The 16,147-nt window shown below is 46.3% G+C and overlaps 1 protein-coding gene across 3 annotated transcripts in view; it reads right to left on the reverse strand.

The window, feature by feature from the left end:
- Positions 1 to 15,210, reverse strand: part of YEATS2 (YEATS domain containing 2) — a 234,585-nt gene extending 219,375 nt beyond the window's left edge. For all 3 annotated transcript variants that reach the window (XM_075340905.1, XM_075340906.1, XM_075340904.1), the window contains exons 1-3: positions 15,058 to 15,210; positions 14,439 to 14,556; positions 7,932 to 8,029 (exon numbers count right to left, since the gene is read on the reverse strand). In XM_075340905.1, the coding sequence (XP_075197020.1) occupies positions 7,932 to 8,029; positions 14,439 to 14,538 (198 nt within the window). In that variant the 5' untranslated portion in view covers positions 14,539 to 14,556; positions 15,058 to 15,210. The remainder of the gene's footprint in view (positions 1 to 7,931; positions 8,030 to 14,438; positions 14,557 to 15,057) is intronic.
- Positions 15,211 to 16,147: the final 937 nt, after the last annotated feature.

Genomic DNA, 16,147 nt, shown 5'->3' on the forward strand with positions numbered 1-16,147 from the left:
TAACTCCTTACAGCAGGAGATGGAGGCGGTACAAACTAAACTTAGAGATGTGGAGGCACAGCTGGGCCATGATCACCAGGTACTGGGTCCGGCTATTCAGGATTTGCAAGTCAGAGTGGAGGCTCAGGAAGCCGTCCCCACTACGTCCGTATCAGCTGCCGGTATGCCTAGGTTACCCCCATTCCGTTTCAATGGTGATCGTAGTCAGTTTCGTGGATTTGTTAACCAATGTATACTGTTTTTTGATGTACATGCTGATTATTACCGTTCTGACCGGTCAAAAGTGTTATGTATAATCATGTTATTAACCTCACGAGCACTGGCTTGGGCTAATCCTATGATAGAGAATCGGGACATTCGTTTAAATCACCTGGATGACTTTCTGACCGCAATGGCGCAAATGTTTGATGATCCGAATCGCCGTGCTACCGCTGAATCGGCTCTCCTTTCCTTACGTCAGGGAAAGCGTTCTGTCGTTGAATACGCCACTGAGTTCAAGAGGTTAGTGGTAGACACCGACTGGGGAAACAATGCATTATTGTCTTTTCAGAAAAGGTTTGTCCGGTACCATCAAGGACGAGTTAGCTCGTTCCGAATCTCCAGGGGATTTTGAACTGTTTCTCCAGCACTGTGTGCGTATTGATACCCGCTTGACAGAACGTAGACAGGAAAAATGGGCAGCTGTAAACCGTGTAAACAACTTTGCGTTTCCTTCCAGAGAACCCGCTCTCAGGACGCCACGGGAGGCCGAGGACGTTCCTATGCAAGTGGACTCTCTGCAAAAGCGAGAGACCAACGAACGTCGTGAACACCGGCTCCGTGAGCATTTGTGTTTCTATTGCGGTCAATCGGACCATTTCTTGATCGACTGCCCGAAACGTCCAAATCGCCCAAATAAGGTATTGGCAGCCATGGCAGAGTGTGACAACACTGACGCAGAGTCCGATATCTCTGAGGCAAGTGGACACTTGGATGCGGTATTTCCCTTGACTGTAATGTCAACCTCACCGAAGGACTCAGAAGGGAAATATACCCATTGCTCGCTTCCCATTCAGATCCGGTGGGAGGGACAGCTAATACCTACCTCTGCAATGATAGACTCTGGGGCAGGGGGAAATTTCATGGACTCTTCTTTTGCCAGGAAACACGGTATCCGGACTCAGCAAAGATCCTCACCGGTTACCATGGAGACGGTAGACGGATCTCCGTTAATCTCTGGACCAGTTGATCGGGAAACAGTACCGCTAGAATGCGTGATGAAGCCAGGTCAGCAGGAGACCCTTGTTTTCATGGTAATTTCTTCTCCTCACTTTCCGATTATTTTAGGTATTCCGTGGCTACGGTCTACAAATCCTGTCATCGATTGGGAGACTAAGGAAATATCCTTTCCATCGCAGAGTGGTCCGACCATTAGTCCAACTGTTCCGGTTCCAGTAACACCGAATGTGGAGGGCACTGTACAGGTACCTGTTTTACCCCCGGTTTATCATGACTTCGCTGATATATGCGACAAAAGAAAAGCCGATCAGCTTCCCCCGCATAGACCGTATGATTGCCCCATAGACTTACTCCCAGGGGCGGAGATCCCGTTTGGTCATGTCTACCCGTTGGCGGCACCTGAGCTAGAAGCACTAAAAGAGTACATTGATGAAAGTCTAGCCAAGGGATTTATTCGCCCGTCTACCTCACCAGCAGGGGCACCCATCTTTTTCGTGAAAAAGAAAGAGGGGACTCTGAGACCCTGTATTGACTACCGGGAACTGAATAAAATAACCATCCGGAACCGGTATCCGTTACCGTTGATTCCTGAGCTATTGGAGAGGGTCCAACAGGCAAAAATATTCACTAAATTGGATCTCCGTGGGGCATATAATCTACTTCGCATACGTCCCGGAGACGAGTGGAAGACCGCGTTCCGATGTCGGTATGGACATTTTGAGTACCTAGTGATGCCTTTTGGACTTTGTAACGCTCCCGCGGCTTTCCAACATCTAGTTAACGATATTTTTAGGGATATAATGGACCAATTCATGGTGATTTATCTGGACGATATCCTAATCTTTTCTGATTCCCTACAGGAACACCAGGAGCACGTCAAGACCGTACTTACCCGGCTGAGGGAAAACCACCTGTACATTAAGCTGGAGAAATGCGAATTCCATTGCTCACAAATACAATTCTTAGGTTATGTCATCTCTCCTCAGGGACTGAACATGGAGTCTGGCAAGATACAAGCAATTCTAGACTGGCCGGAACCGGGAAACATCAAAGAGGTACAACGCTTTGTCGGTTTTGCCAACTTTTACCGACGCTTTATCCGTAACTTTTCAGAGATCGTTCGTCCCATCACTCTGTTAACCAAGAAAGGACAGAAGTTTGTGTGGTCCACCCAGGCCCAGGAAGCTTTCCATCGTCTCAAGGTTTGTTTTACCTCAGCGCCAATATTGGTACATCCGAATCCCGCTCTTCCCTTTATCGTGGAAGTCGACGCTTCCGACTATGCATTAGGGGCCATCCTTTCTCAAAGGACTGGGGACAAGAGTCTCTTGCATCCGTGTGCTTTCTTTTCCCGCCGGTTGTCCCCTGCAGAAAGGAACTATGACATTGCGGACAAGGAATTGTTGGCGATTATTTCAGCTTTTAAGGAATGGAGACACCACTTACAGGGAGCCGCGCAGCAAGTGATAGTACTCACAGATCATCGTAATCTGGAATTTCTTAAGTCTGCCAGGTGCCTGTCTCCACGGCAAGCCCGTTGGAGCCTATTCCTTAACCAGTTCAATTTTATCGTTACCTACCGTCCAGGTTCACGTAATGGGAAAGCCGATGCCTTGTCCCGAATCCACGCCGTGGACTCCGTGCCTGGAACCCCGTCTCAGACCGTGTTATCGGATGCCAATTTCGTTGGAGTAATCCAGGACCAGGACTTGTGGAAGGACATCAAGCTGGCCTATGATGGTGACGTATTTCTTGCTGCCCCCCCGAATGATGTAACTCTTGTTCTTCGGAATGGTGTGTGGTTGAGAGAGCGACGCATTTATGTCCCGGAGGCCGTAAGACTTCGGGTTCTCAAGTTAGTCCATGACTCCGTGTTGGCTGGTCATAGGGGGGTACAGAAGACGCAGGAATTTTTGAGCCGTTTTTTCTGGTGGCCTACCTGTTTAAAGGATATAAAGGACTATGTCCACTCATGTGTGGTTTGTGCCCGGTGCAAGGTCCCTCGTGTGGCTCCTACGGGACTCCTCCAACCGTTACCCGTGCCATCTCGCCCTTGGGGGTCTATCTCAATGGATTTTATTGTGGAGTTGCCGGTCTCAGGCGGTCACAATACCATTTTAGTGGTGGTGGATCGGTTGACAAAAGCTGCTCACTTTATTCCGTGTACCGGTCTTCCCTCAGCCGCAGAGACAGTGGATTTGGTTATCCAGAACGTATTCCGATTGCATGGGGTACCAGACGAGATCATCTCTGACCGGGGCGTGCAGTTCACGTCTAGGTTCTGGAAGGGGTTTTGTACGGCACTCCAGATTGATGTCTGTTTGTCTTCTGCATACCATCCTCAGACAAATGGGCAAACCGAACGGACTAATCAAACCCTGGAACAATACCTTCGATGTTATGTCAGCCATCTGCAGGACGATTGGTTGAAGATGCTTCCGTTGGCGGAGTTCTCGTATAACAACACTCAGAGCAGCTCCACTAAGGTAACGCCCTTTTGTGCTAACTTGGGTTACCATCCGAATGTTTTGCCTAGGTCACCCGTAGCGGTTTCGGTGCCAGCGGTGGAGGACCGAGTGACAGAGCTACGACAAAATCTGGAGATTCTAAAGGACACTGTGGCTACGGCTCAGGAGCGTTACAAGAGGTCGGCAGACACTCACCGGAAACCGGCACCCATGTATAAGGTAGGGGACTCCGTATGGTTATCCACCAAAAACCTGAGGTTGGGTGTTCCTTCGCAGAAGCTGGGACAAAAATTCATCGGTCCGTTTAAGATCACCGGGATCGTGAGCCCTGTGGCCTGTCGGCTGCGGTTACCGCACCATCTGAAGGTACACCCGGTCTTTCATGTTTCTCTCCTCAAACACGTTTCTCCTAATACGTTTCATGGTCGTGTCGTGCCTCCTCCTCCGCCTGTGATGGTCGACGGCGAGGAGCAGTTCGTGGTTGAGGACATTATTGACTCCCGGATCCATCGTCGTCGGCTTCAATATCTGGTACGTTGGCAGGGGTACGCCCCCGAGGACGATTCCTGGGAACCGGTGGGTAACATTCGGGCACCCAGGAAGATTGCTCAGTTTCAACGACGGTACCCGGACAAACCTGGCCCTGATCCGTCCTGAGGCCGTTTCTGGGGGGGGGGGGGGGGGAGTAATGTCAGGTTTCCGGGTTTTCCAGTTCTCTTTTGACAAAAGCTTGCCCTCGGTTAACATGGAGTTTACTGTTCTGTTGCCCTACTTCCTGTCCAGCTGCTTAAAAGACCGCCTCTAAGCCTAGTCCAGTGCCTGAGTATACTGCTTGCTGTGTGCTCCTGCCTTGCTGCTTCTATTTCCTGATTGCCTTTGGATCCTCCTGAAAGAATACCGACCGACCCTGAACCATACCCGGTTTCTTCAAGCTGTGCCTGGACTCCGTCTGCCGTCTGTGTTCAGCACTTCTGCCCGGTTTCCTCCCGGTTTGTAACCACTCTGGACTATCATCCCGTACGGACACTCCTGGACTTTACCACTTGCCCCTTGTGTCCCGGCTGCTGCGCATTTAGGCCTTCCGGGGTGATTGCCGGACAGTCCCTGTATAGGGGTTTGCTCTGGTGGTCTCCCTGGGGGAGTCCGGTGCGTGGCCCCGGGAATTCCCTTCGCTCCGTTTCGGGAAAGTATTTCGTGCGTTTGTTCTGCTGTGTTTGTTCCGTTCTGTACCTACCGTGGTTACATATTATAAACATCTTGTACCACGAACTCGTCTCTGGTTGTCATTGCCCTAACGCTATCGAAATCGTCAGAACATACAATAGTATTACACGCATAAGGGATGGTGAAGGAAAACGGCATGTGGCTCCAGCCTTTGTACCCGCAATGGGTACCTCAACCTTAACAACACCGCCGACATAGTGGGGTGAGAAGGGAGCATGCCGGGGACCCCGTGGGGGTCCTCTTTTCTACCAACCGACAACTAAGTTATGAGAATGCATGAGTGGATGTGTGCCTCCTTCCACACAAAGCATAAAACTGAGGAGCCCGTGGTCCACGGGAGGGTGTATAGGCAGAGGGGAGGGGTTACACTTTTTAAAGTGTAATACTTTGTGTGGCCTCCGGAGGCAGAAGCTATACACCCAATTGTCTGGGTCTCCCAATGGAGCGACAAAGAAAGTACAAACCTTTTCATAAGACCAATACAACATGCGGCAGTTCTAGCTCATCCTCTACCTATAAATCACCAGCACTTTTTCATTCTGCACATCAAGGAACCTGTCAGGTGCAATATGCACCCAGAACCATGAGCAGTTCTGGGTGTATATTGCTAATCCCTGCCTAACTGCCCCTGTATACACTAGCATAGATAAAGAGATCTTTAGAAAAAGTGTTTCTAAAGATCCAGTATGATATGCTAATGAGCAGAGGGACTAGTCCCAAGGGCGTTATTTCCCTTGGCTAGTTGGCCTCCTTAGCATGTAAGCATGCCCCTGTGGGCCTACTAACATGCTAATGAACATACGGCATCAGAGGCATGGTCGATCTCACCTCTCTGCTGCCATCGCTGGCCTTCGGCTCAGTGCACATGATCCCGGACTTTCTGTCATGCACATTACATGAATTTGAAACCAGGACGCGTACACCCAGCTTCATAGTGCGCATGACCAAAACTCCGGGGTCATGCGCACAGAGACGAAATCCAGGAGTCGGATGCGATGGCAGTAGAGGTGAGCGTGACCATGCTCTGATGCTGCGCATTCATTAGCATGTTAGTACGCCCACAGGAGTGTACTTACATGCTAAGGGGGTCGACTAGCCAAGGGAACTAATGTCATTGTGACTAGTCCCTGGCCTTATTAGCATATAATACAGGATCTTTAGAAATACTTTTTCTAAAGATCTCTTTATCTAGGCTAGTGTTTATAGGGACGGTTAGGCAGGGATTAGCAATATGCACCCAGAACTGCTCGTGGGTATGGGTGAATATTGGACCTGACAGGTTCACTTTAATTAAAGTGATGCTCCAGGAGCGAGAATTTGTGTTTTTCAGTTCTGTTTGTATCTGGAAGTGCACTGGGGTGTGACTATGCACTTCCAGCTCCTCAGCCTCGCAACATATTCCCCTGCCATGTAATGACCTGTCAATCAACCAGAAGAGAGTGGCACTAACCAAGGAATACAGCACGATTATTAGCAGGGTAGAGAAGTCATATATCCTCTTAAAGCGCTACTCCAGCAATTTTTTTCTTCATTCACCACTGGAGTGGTGCTTTTAATCTAAGGTTCCAGCCCCTAGGAATATATTCACCCTCCAGCGTCTTCACCTGTTACTGTTACTGCTTGAGTCCCGTGGCGCCATCTTGTGACAGCAACTTCTGACTGCCGGAAGTCTGAAGTTACATCACAAGCTCTCAATACAAGTCTATGACAGCCAGAACGATGCTCTCATAGACTTATATTGAGTTTTGACCTCAAGGTGCTCCATGAAACACTGGAGCAGCCGACGGGTTATAAACTGATGGAGACAGACCAGAGTGGTGCGGATAGAAGATGAAGATGGTGGCAGGTGAGTATGAGTAGGGCCAGGGATCTTAGAGAAAAAATGCATCAGTCCAGTACTAAACACTGGAGTGCTTTTAGGAATTGTACTTATTGACTCTCCATTTTTTAATTTAGGCACAAGATTTTGCTTTTAATTTGCTCCTAATTTTGTTATACATCATATGATCAGGACGATGTTGTTATTTGCAGTTCATGTCTGAGGATCTCAGTTTCCCGTTTTACCTTGAAAACAGACCCGTCATGGTGAAATAGGCCAGTGGCTTTGGTGTCATGTTTTGATCAGTAACTACCTGAGTTGCCATAAATCCCTGTTGGGCAGCAGAGCTTTGTCATCTGTTCACATGGGTCAGTTTTCTCCACCTAGACTTTGCACACGCAGGTGCTACAACATAACTGAGCCAAATATAAATCAGTAGTTTGCTGCACCGAATGTTATATAAACAGCAACACTAGTAGTTACAATGTAATGATGAATGACAACAGACAGTTTGTTATTTTAATAAAACTACCTAGTAAGAATAACACTTGCCTATAGGATTCTGTTCATTAAATTTTAATGCATACTAATAAAAGTTGGTTGTTTCTGGCCTTTTAAGAAGAAGTGCCTGTAGTCAGGCTCTCCGCTGTCTCACTGTGTTGACAGCTGTGGGAGACTTCCTGTTTCTGAGCAAGGAGATATTGCTGTTTGGTGAAGGGGAAACTGGGAGGGTGTAGCATAAAAATACATGATCTGTGGTATTCTTCTTCCAGTTATAAACAATAAAAGAAGTATTCCTGTGTATTATGGACCAGAGTGAGTAGAAGAGAAGAAGCAGCAGCAGAAGTAAGCAGTAACTAACTTTCTCAGTGTATTGTGGCTGTCTGTGTAAAGTATAAAGTGATAACCTCAGATAAAAGAACAATTATTTCCTCCTCTAAAAAGATAACTTTTTCTAAGCAGCTGTGTCCTCCTCTTTCAAATAACCATTTAGCAGCAGCATTACCCTCCTTTATTTTGTAGGCAGAATATGCAATGGACATCATATTACATTGGCTGATAACTAGCAATATTCTGAATAATTAACAATTCAAGATAAAAAAAACAAAACTTAATTTACTAAAAAAAAAAAACAAAAAACAAACCTAAAACGTTTTTTTTTTTTTACAAATATACATAAGGCACAGCTGTATACCACATACCTGATCTATGATTTCAATCTCATTTTCCTTGTTCTTCAACTCAACAGCAAACTGTTCTTTAACGATGGATTCAATCTTTGAGATGGCAGCATCACGAGCTGTGTTGCAAATGTAGAAATCATAAATTAGACTGATCATACTACAAAAACTAATGGCCTGAAGTTTTTTCCCCACTCCTGTAATAATTCTCATTAGTAATGTGGAGCATACAAAAAAGCAGTAGTGAGGCGGATATTACGTTATTTGGGCCTCAGATTACCTTTCTAAGGCCCTGTGCGCACTTGCCGGTTTTTGCTGCGGATTTCCTGCGGTTTTGCTGCATGTTTCGCTGCAGAAAATGTTCATAACATCTCTGCAGTGAATCACCAGCAAAACCTATGGGAAAAAAAAATGCTGTGCGCACTATGCGGATTTTGACAGCTGCATGTTTTGCTGTGGGATTCCCGCAACAAAAACAATTGCATGTCACTTCTTTTCCGCACGTCGCTGCGGCATTGCACTCCATTGACTGCCATGTAATCGTGAAATCCCGCAGGGAATAACGCAGGCAGCAAAATCTGTGTGATTCATTGCGTTTTCCTGCGTTATTCCCTGCGGTATTTCGCGGTTTACCTGCGGTAATGTACATCGCTGCCCTGCGGTTTGCAGGGAAGTGATGTCATTATGACAGGAAGAGGAAGCGGAGCAGAGCGTAAACACACCCATCACAGACATACAATACACACATCACATTCACACACAGACATCTAGAATACACATAAAAAGCAAACGAACATATAGAAAAAAAAACACGTGGGCTCCGCCGTATTTTTACCGTCCAGCCGACATAAGCACACAGCAGCAGCCCGGTATTCTCAGGCTGGTGAGGGCAAGGGCCAGGGTTAATGCCCCTCCCTTCCAGCAGCCGAGAATATCAGCCCGCAGCTGCCCCGAGACTGTCGCATCCATTATGCGGCAGTCCCGGAGTGTCCCCGGCTCTTCCTGTTGCTGTGATGCGGTGGCAATCAGGGTAATATAAGGAGTTAATGTCGGCGGATCGCTGCCACTAAGTCCAGACTTGATCATGGCAGCGTCTATGTGACAGCTGACATGATCAACCCGCAAGTACAGTGAAAAAGCACACACCGAAAAATCCTTTATTTTAAATAAAACACAAAAAAGCCCCTCGTTCACCCCTTTATTAACGCCCCCCCAAACACACAGCTCCGGCTTAATCCACGTCCTCCGATGCTTGCATCCAGGTGCGACTGACACACAGCGCTGAATGCAGCCTCGCAACGAGACTGCAGAGGTAACCACAGGGCATTTCCCACAGCCGGTAATGTGAACACACATTACTGCTCGGGAGAAATGCAGCGTGTGCTCACGGGGACTCTATGTATCCCCTCTATCTATTCTTCTGTCTATTTATCTATTCATCTGTCTGCTATCTCAGAGGAAATGACTTTTTTTTTTTTCCAATGTGCTTTATTGCATTGAATGCATTAAAGCACATGTATGAACCTGCACGCGGCAAAACCGCGGCAATACCGCGAACAATACCGCAGCAAGCCGCATGCGGTTTTCGGGTGCGGTTTGCCGCGTTTTTTTACCGCGGGTGCGGTAATCTTTCAGACCCTGTGGAATTTTCTTAAGAAAATTCCGTTTTCCAGTGCGCACAGGGCCTAAAGGCACGCAACGACGTATCTAACGATATATCGCCAGGGTAACGGATTCCGTGACGCACATATGGCATCGTTAGTGAAGTCGTTGCGTGTGACACCAACGAACGGCCGTTAACGATAGAAAATAATCACCAAATCGCCCATCGTTGACACGTCATTCATTTTCAAAAAATCATTGGTTGTTGAGGACGCAGGTTGTTCGTCGTTCCGCGGCAGCACACATCGCTACGTGTGACACCGCAGGAACGACGAACAACATCGTACCTGCGGCCGCCCACAATGAGGAAGAAAGGAGGTGGGCGGGATGTTCCACCCGCTCACCTCCGCTTCTATTGGGCGGCCGCTTAGTGACGCCGAACGAACCTCCCCCTTAGAAAGGAGGCGGTTCGCCGGCCACAGCGACGTCGCTAGGAAGGTAAGTACGTATGACGGGTCCTAGCGATGTTGTGCGCCACTGGCAGCGATTTGCACCGGGCGGGTGCTTTCACCAGCGACATTGCTAGCGATGTCGCTGCGTGTAAAGCCCCCTTTATAGACTGACAGAGCAAACACATAAAAATATATATTAAAAACAGCAATTACCACAATATTACAACAAAACTAATCTCACAAGTAACAGCAGTGCTAGAAAGATTAATAGGGTATTACCATAAATGACAGCATCCAGCCCTAATAGTAAACCACAAGCCTAACACTGGAGGTCTAAATAATCAAGGCATAATCCTTGAAGATATCCAGAAGTATCTATTAGTGAGTACACAGAGGCCGGGACCTCACTGCCCTCCTCTCTAAATATGAGGGAATATTGGTGAAGGACCACTGTCTGACAGGTCGCCATCACTGATATCCGGAATGGGAAGACTCCACTGAATGCTCAAATGTCTCAATCTAATATAACGAATCATTCGGTAACTGATGTGGCCTTCACTGAGAATAGTGTGCCAGATTTTCTGGTATAGCCATGGACTTTGGTAATTCATTTGGTGCTTCAATCAAGACCAATGAGAAAAACAGTGCAGCAGCCACCATTATTCTTATATTCTTGCAATCGAATTGTCAGAAATGGTGACTAATCAAAGACTGGTAAGTAGTGGTGAGTGAGCGCTGCCATGCTCGGGTGCTCCGTACTCGTTAGGAGCAGTTGTACGCTCGGATGGGCGCTACTCAAGTACCCGAGTATAATGGAAGTCAATGGAAACAAGCATTTTTCTGAGAACTCTACTGGAAAAATGCTTGCGTTCCCAATTGTCTTTCATTATACTCTGGGTACTCCCGTCGCGCCCATCCAAGCAACACTCCTGAGCAACGAAACATGGCAGTGCTCGCTCATCACTACTGAGAAGGATAGCAGGGTTTGTCAGACATTGATCTCAATCTGATCTCTGGAAATCAAAGTATAGACAACACTACTAAAGTACAGTATAATGAACAAAAGTAAATACACCCCTCACATTTTTGTAATTATTATATCACTTTGATACAATGTACAGTAGTCAGTGTATAGCTTGTATAACAGTGTACATTTGGTGCCCTCTAAATAACTCAACACAGTCATTAATGTCTAAACCGCTGGCAACAAAAGGGAGTACACCCCTAAGTGAAAATGGCCAAATTGTGCACAAAGTGTCAATATTTTGTGGCCAGCCTTATAATACTAGCTTAACTCTCTCATGGGCATGCGGTTCACTAGAGCTTCACATGAGCCACTGAAACCCTCTTCCATTCTCCAAAAATGCATCACAGACCTGGTGGATGTTAGAGACCTTGCCCTCCTCCACTTTCCTTTTGAGGATACCCCACAGATGCTCAATAGGGTTTAGGTCTGGAGACATGCTTGGCCAGTCCACCACCTCTACCCTCAGTTTCATCAGTGGTCATCTTGGAGGTGTTTGGGGTTGTTATGTTGGAATGCTGCCCTGTGGCCCATTTTCCGAAAGAAGGGAGATCATGCTCTGCTTCAGTATGTCTCAGTACATGTTTGCATTCATGGTTTCCTCAATGAACTGTTGCTCCCCACAACCAGCAGCACTCATGCAGCTCCTAACCATGACACTCCCACCACCATGCTTGACTATAGGTAAGACACACTTGTCTTTGTCCTCCTCAGCTGGTTGCCGCCACACATGCTTGACACCAACTGAACCAAAAAACGTTTGACCTTAGTCTGCTTGTCTTCAGCAAACTTTTTGCAGGCTTTCTTGTGCATTTTCTTTAGCGAAGGCTTCCTTCTGGGATGACAGTCATTCAGGTCATTTTTATGCAGTGTGCGGCGTATAGTCTGAGCAGTGAAAGCCTGACACCACCCCCTTCTTTAACCTCTGCAGCAATGCTGGCAGCACTCATACGTTTATTTTGAAAAGACAACCTCCGGATATGATGCTGAGCACTTGCACTTAACCTGTCTTGTTAAATGCTATATGGTCTTGGCCACCGTGCTGCAGCTGAGTTTTAGGGTGTTGGAAATGTTCTTATAGCCTAAACCACCTTTATGTAGAGCAACAATTCTTTCTTTCAGATCCTCAGAGAAGTCTTTGCCATGAGGTGCCATGTTAAACTTCCAGTGACCATTATAAGAGAGTGTGTGAGAGATAACACCAAATGTAACCCACCTGCTCCCCAATCACACCTGATACATTAACACAAATGAGTCACATGACACCGGGAAGGGAAAATGGTTAAATAGGCACAGTGGTTTTGACATTAATGTCTGTGTTGAGTTATTTAGAGAGCTCCAAATTTACACTGTTATACAGGCTGTACACTGACTACTGTACATTGTATCAAAGTGTCATATCCTCAGTGTTGTCCCATGAAAACAGAAAATATTTACAAAAAAGCAAGGGATGTGATATACTCTACATTGCCTTTAAAACTGGTTATTTAGTCTTAATCTGTCATAAAGAACACTTTAAATCCATCAACACCTTTGTTGTATCTTCTATGGAATGTGCTACTGAAATCCCCTAAAAATTAGTGTTTTCATTAATATGCAAATGAGACAGTAAGTGCTCTGGGTGTGACTGGGCACTTAACAATCCTCTGAATCTGGAGTTTGTTTCACACGCCGCACAAGACTCTTTAACTAGATTGATTTCCTTCCATGGCCCCTGACATCACACAGAAATTAAGCAGACAGTGCAGAAACAATCAATAAAACTAAAGACGTTGCTGCTCGGTGCGGAGACAACCGCAGAAGGCAGAGGCTTTAATGGGCCTTTGTCAGCACAGCAAGACTGTTCAAACCAAGTACAAGTGCTTTGTGTATTATGGTGTGGTCAATTTATGCGTACACCTTCCTGCCTGCTTATTTTCCATCCATCTTCAACCTTTTTTGCTCTATGAAGCCAGAGTTGTCAAAGAAGAGGGGAGATTAAGGGAAAACAAGCAGATCGTGCCATCCACAACCTGTCTCCTCCCTACATCTGTGACCTAGTCTCCTGGTACTTACCTGCACGTAACCTTCGATCCTCACAAGATCTCCTTCTCTACTCCCCTCTTATCTCCTCTTCCCACCATCACATCCAAGATTTCTCCCGTGCCTCCCCCATACTCGAATGCTCTGCCACAACTTATCAGACTCTCGCCTACCTTGGCAAGCTTCAAAAGGAACCTGAAGACCCACCTCTTCCAACAAGCCTATAATCAACAATAACCCTCAGTCTGATACAGCACCACACTATCAGCTCTACCCTCACCTACTGTATCCTCACCTATCCCTTGTACACTGTGAGCCCTCGGGGGCAGGGACCTCTCTCCTCCTGTACCCGTTTGTGTCTTGTATTGTTTATAATTATTGTACTTGTCCCTATTCTGTATACCCCTTTCACATGTAAAGCGCCATGGAATTGATGGCGCTATAGTAATAAATAATAATAATAATAAGATAGGAAAGTTCCACATAATTGTTTAGCCGCTATGATGCGCCGAGTGCCTGTACTTAGTTTCAGCAGTCCTTCTGTGCTGACAGAGTCCATTTAAAGGGAATCTGTTACCAGGTTTTTGCCACTAATCTGAGAGCAGTATAACATAGGGGCAGAGCCTGATTTCAGCAATGTGTCACTTACTGGGCTGCTTAGTGTAATTTAGATAAAATCCCTGTTTAAATCATCAGTAGATTATCATTAGAGGACTACTTGCCATGTTGCAGGTAGTCCAGCATATTCATGAGCTCTGTATAACTGCTAGATCTGCAGCAGAGAAAACATTGATTTTATCACAATGACAGCAAACAGCTCAGTAAGTGACACATTGGTGGTATCAGGATCTCTGTCTCTACATTATGATGTACCTGGTGACAGATTCCCTTTAAGTGCTCAGTCACACCCAAAGCACTTAATGCCTTATTTTCATACAAATTAAAATGCTAAATATTTGAAAATGTAGCAACAAGTAGAAGATATAAAAGGTGTGGATAGATTTACATTTCAAAGACCTGCTCGCCCATATATGTGGTTTGGGGCGGGGCGGGGTTTGAGCTCATTGACAGATTTCCCATAAGATGATCTGACAGCTTTCTCAACTATTTGAGGAAATAATCGTAATCTTAAAAAAAACCCCAACAACAACACCGGAGTAAGTTTACTTAGAACGCTGTACTGCGCCATTCCTCTCATATTACTCCTAGAAATGTACGAATTGGTCCCGGTCATAGAGTTTGGTGACAAATGGTAACACCCAGCTGTCAATTCTATTCAGACATTTTCCAGGAGGAATCACAGAGGACAAGCACAGAACAGAATTATTAGAAAAAGCTGCTCCGGAATACAGTTATTGTCTGTACCGGCCCTGTCCGGAGCGGTCACAGATCCTCTAGAAAGTGTAGAGATAAACTTGCGCCACGTACCGGAGATCTCTATAGCCTTGTGCCGCTTATTCTGCCGCACCACCGATACGTCCTCATAGTCCGGATCCTTGTCCTCCATGGTTCTTTTTATCCCAGACATATTGGTGCAAGGCAATTACTACAGATAATAAGACATAAAGCACAGATATAGCAGAGGTATAATATAACACAGGTATAATATCACACATATATAACGGGTATAATATAACACAGGTATAATATCACATATATAACAGGTATAATATCACACATATATAACAGGTATAATATTACACAGGTATAATATAACACATATATAACAGGTATAATATAACAGGTATAATATAACACAGGTATAATATCACATATATAACAGGTATAATATAACACATATATAACAGGTATAATATAACACATATATAACAGGTATAATATAACAGATATAAAAGGTATAATATAACACAGGTATGGCACAGGAGAGCACATGCTGAGATCAGAGGGTCTCATATATTCCTATACAAAGTGCATATGGCCAGTGCTGATAACACAGTGTAACATTATCCCACGCCGCCCACTACTGCATATGTGGCTCCTCAGTGCAGCCCTGCAGGGGTTAATCTGCAGCCCCGGCGCCGCTCACCAGGCAAATCACGAGAACGTGCTCAGACGTGAGGGGTGTGCGTCACGTGACTGCAGCTCCTGGAGGCGCCGGGGATCGGCCGCAGCTTTGTGTTTACAGCGGTATCTGGGACGCTCGGTGTGCAGCCCTGGAGTAGATTGCCTATCTAGTCGATCATCGTAATGGACTCGAGTGTACCACGTGGGTAAAGACGCGTGAAGTAGTAACGTAGATCAAAGAGAGCGGATGCGGGATTTCTTCGTCACAGGTTGGCAGAGTTTGGCAGCCATCTTTGTTACTGGCACGTGACGCCCACAGTGTGTGCCAGCCGCTGTGCTGCTTCTTACATTTAAAGGGAATCTGTTAGCAGGTTTTTCCCTTATGAGCTGCGGCCACCACCAGTGAGTTGTTATATACAGCATTCCAGAATACTGTATATAAGAGCCGAGGCCGCTGTGTATAACATAAAAAAGACATTTATAATACTGACCTGGGGACGGTCTGGATGGGTGTCACTGCTCTCGGTCCAGCGCCTCTTCCATCTCGTGCGTGTGCATAAAGCATCCTGCGTCATTCACAGAGTCCTCCATTGCGCTCGCGCACTTTGATCTGGCAGGCTGAGGGCAGAGAAAGTACTGTAATGTGCAGGCGTGAGATAAGGTCACTGCCTGCCCCCTAGGTGAGTACTATAAAGGTGTTTTTTTACGTTCTACAGAGCGGCCTGGGCTCTTATATACAGTATTCTGGAATACCGTATATAAGGGCTCATTGGTGGTGGCCGCAGCTTATAAGGGAAAAACCTGGTGACAGGTTCCCTTTAATAAGAAAACTCCAGCTACGTTGCATTTACATAAAAAGATATTTTCAAGTTCGGAAGTTAGGTGATAACTTCCCAACCTCTGGGACCCCCATCAGTCCCAAGTGCTGGGGTCCTGTGATTGGAGCAGGGATCGATCGCACAATGCTGCTTCATTCATTCTTGTGGGATTGTTGAAGAGGCTCTGCTATCTCCTGTGTCCCCAGTATGACAGAATGGAGTGTCAGTGCGCACGATGAACACTAGTTACATGAGCCCCAGTTCTTGGGATCAGTGGAGGTCCCAATAGTCAGA

Source organism: Anomaloglossus baeobatrachus, chromosome 3, assembly GCF_048569485.1.
Source record: "Anomaloglossus baeobatrachus isolate aAnoBae1 chromosome 3, aAnoBae1.hap1, whole genome shotgun sequence".
NCBI lineage: Eukaryota > Metazoa > Chordata > Amphibia > Anura > Aromobatidae > Anomaloglossus > Anomaloglossus baeobatrachus.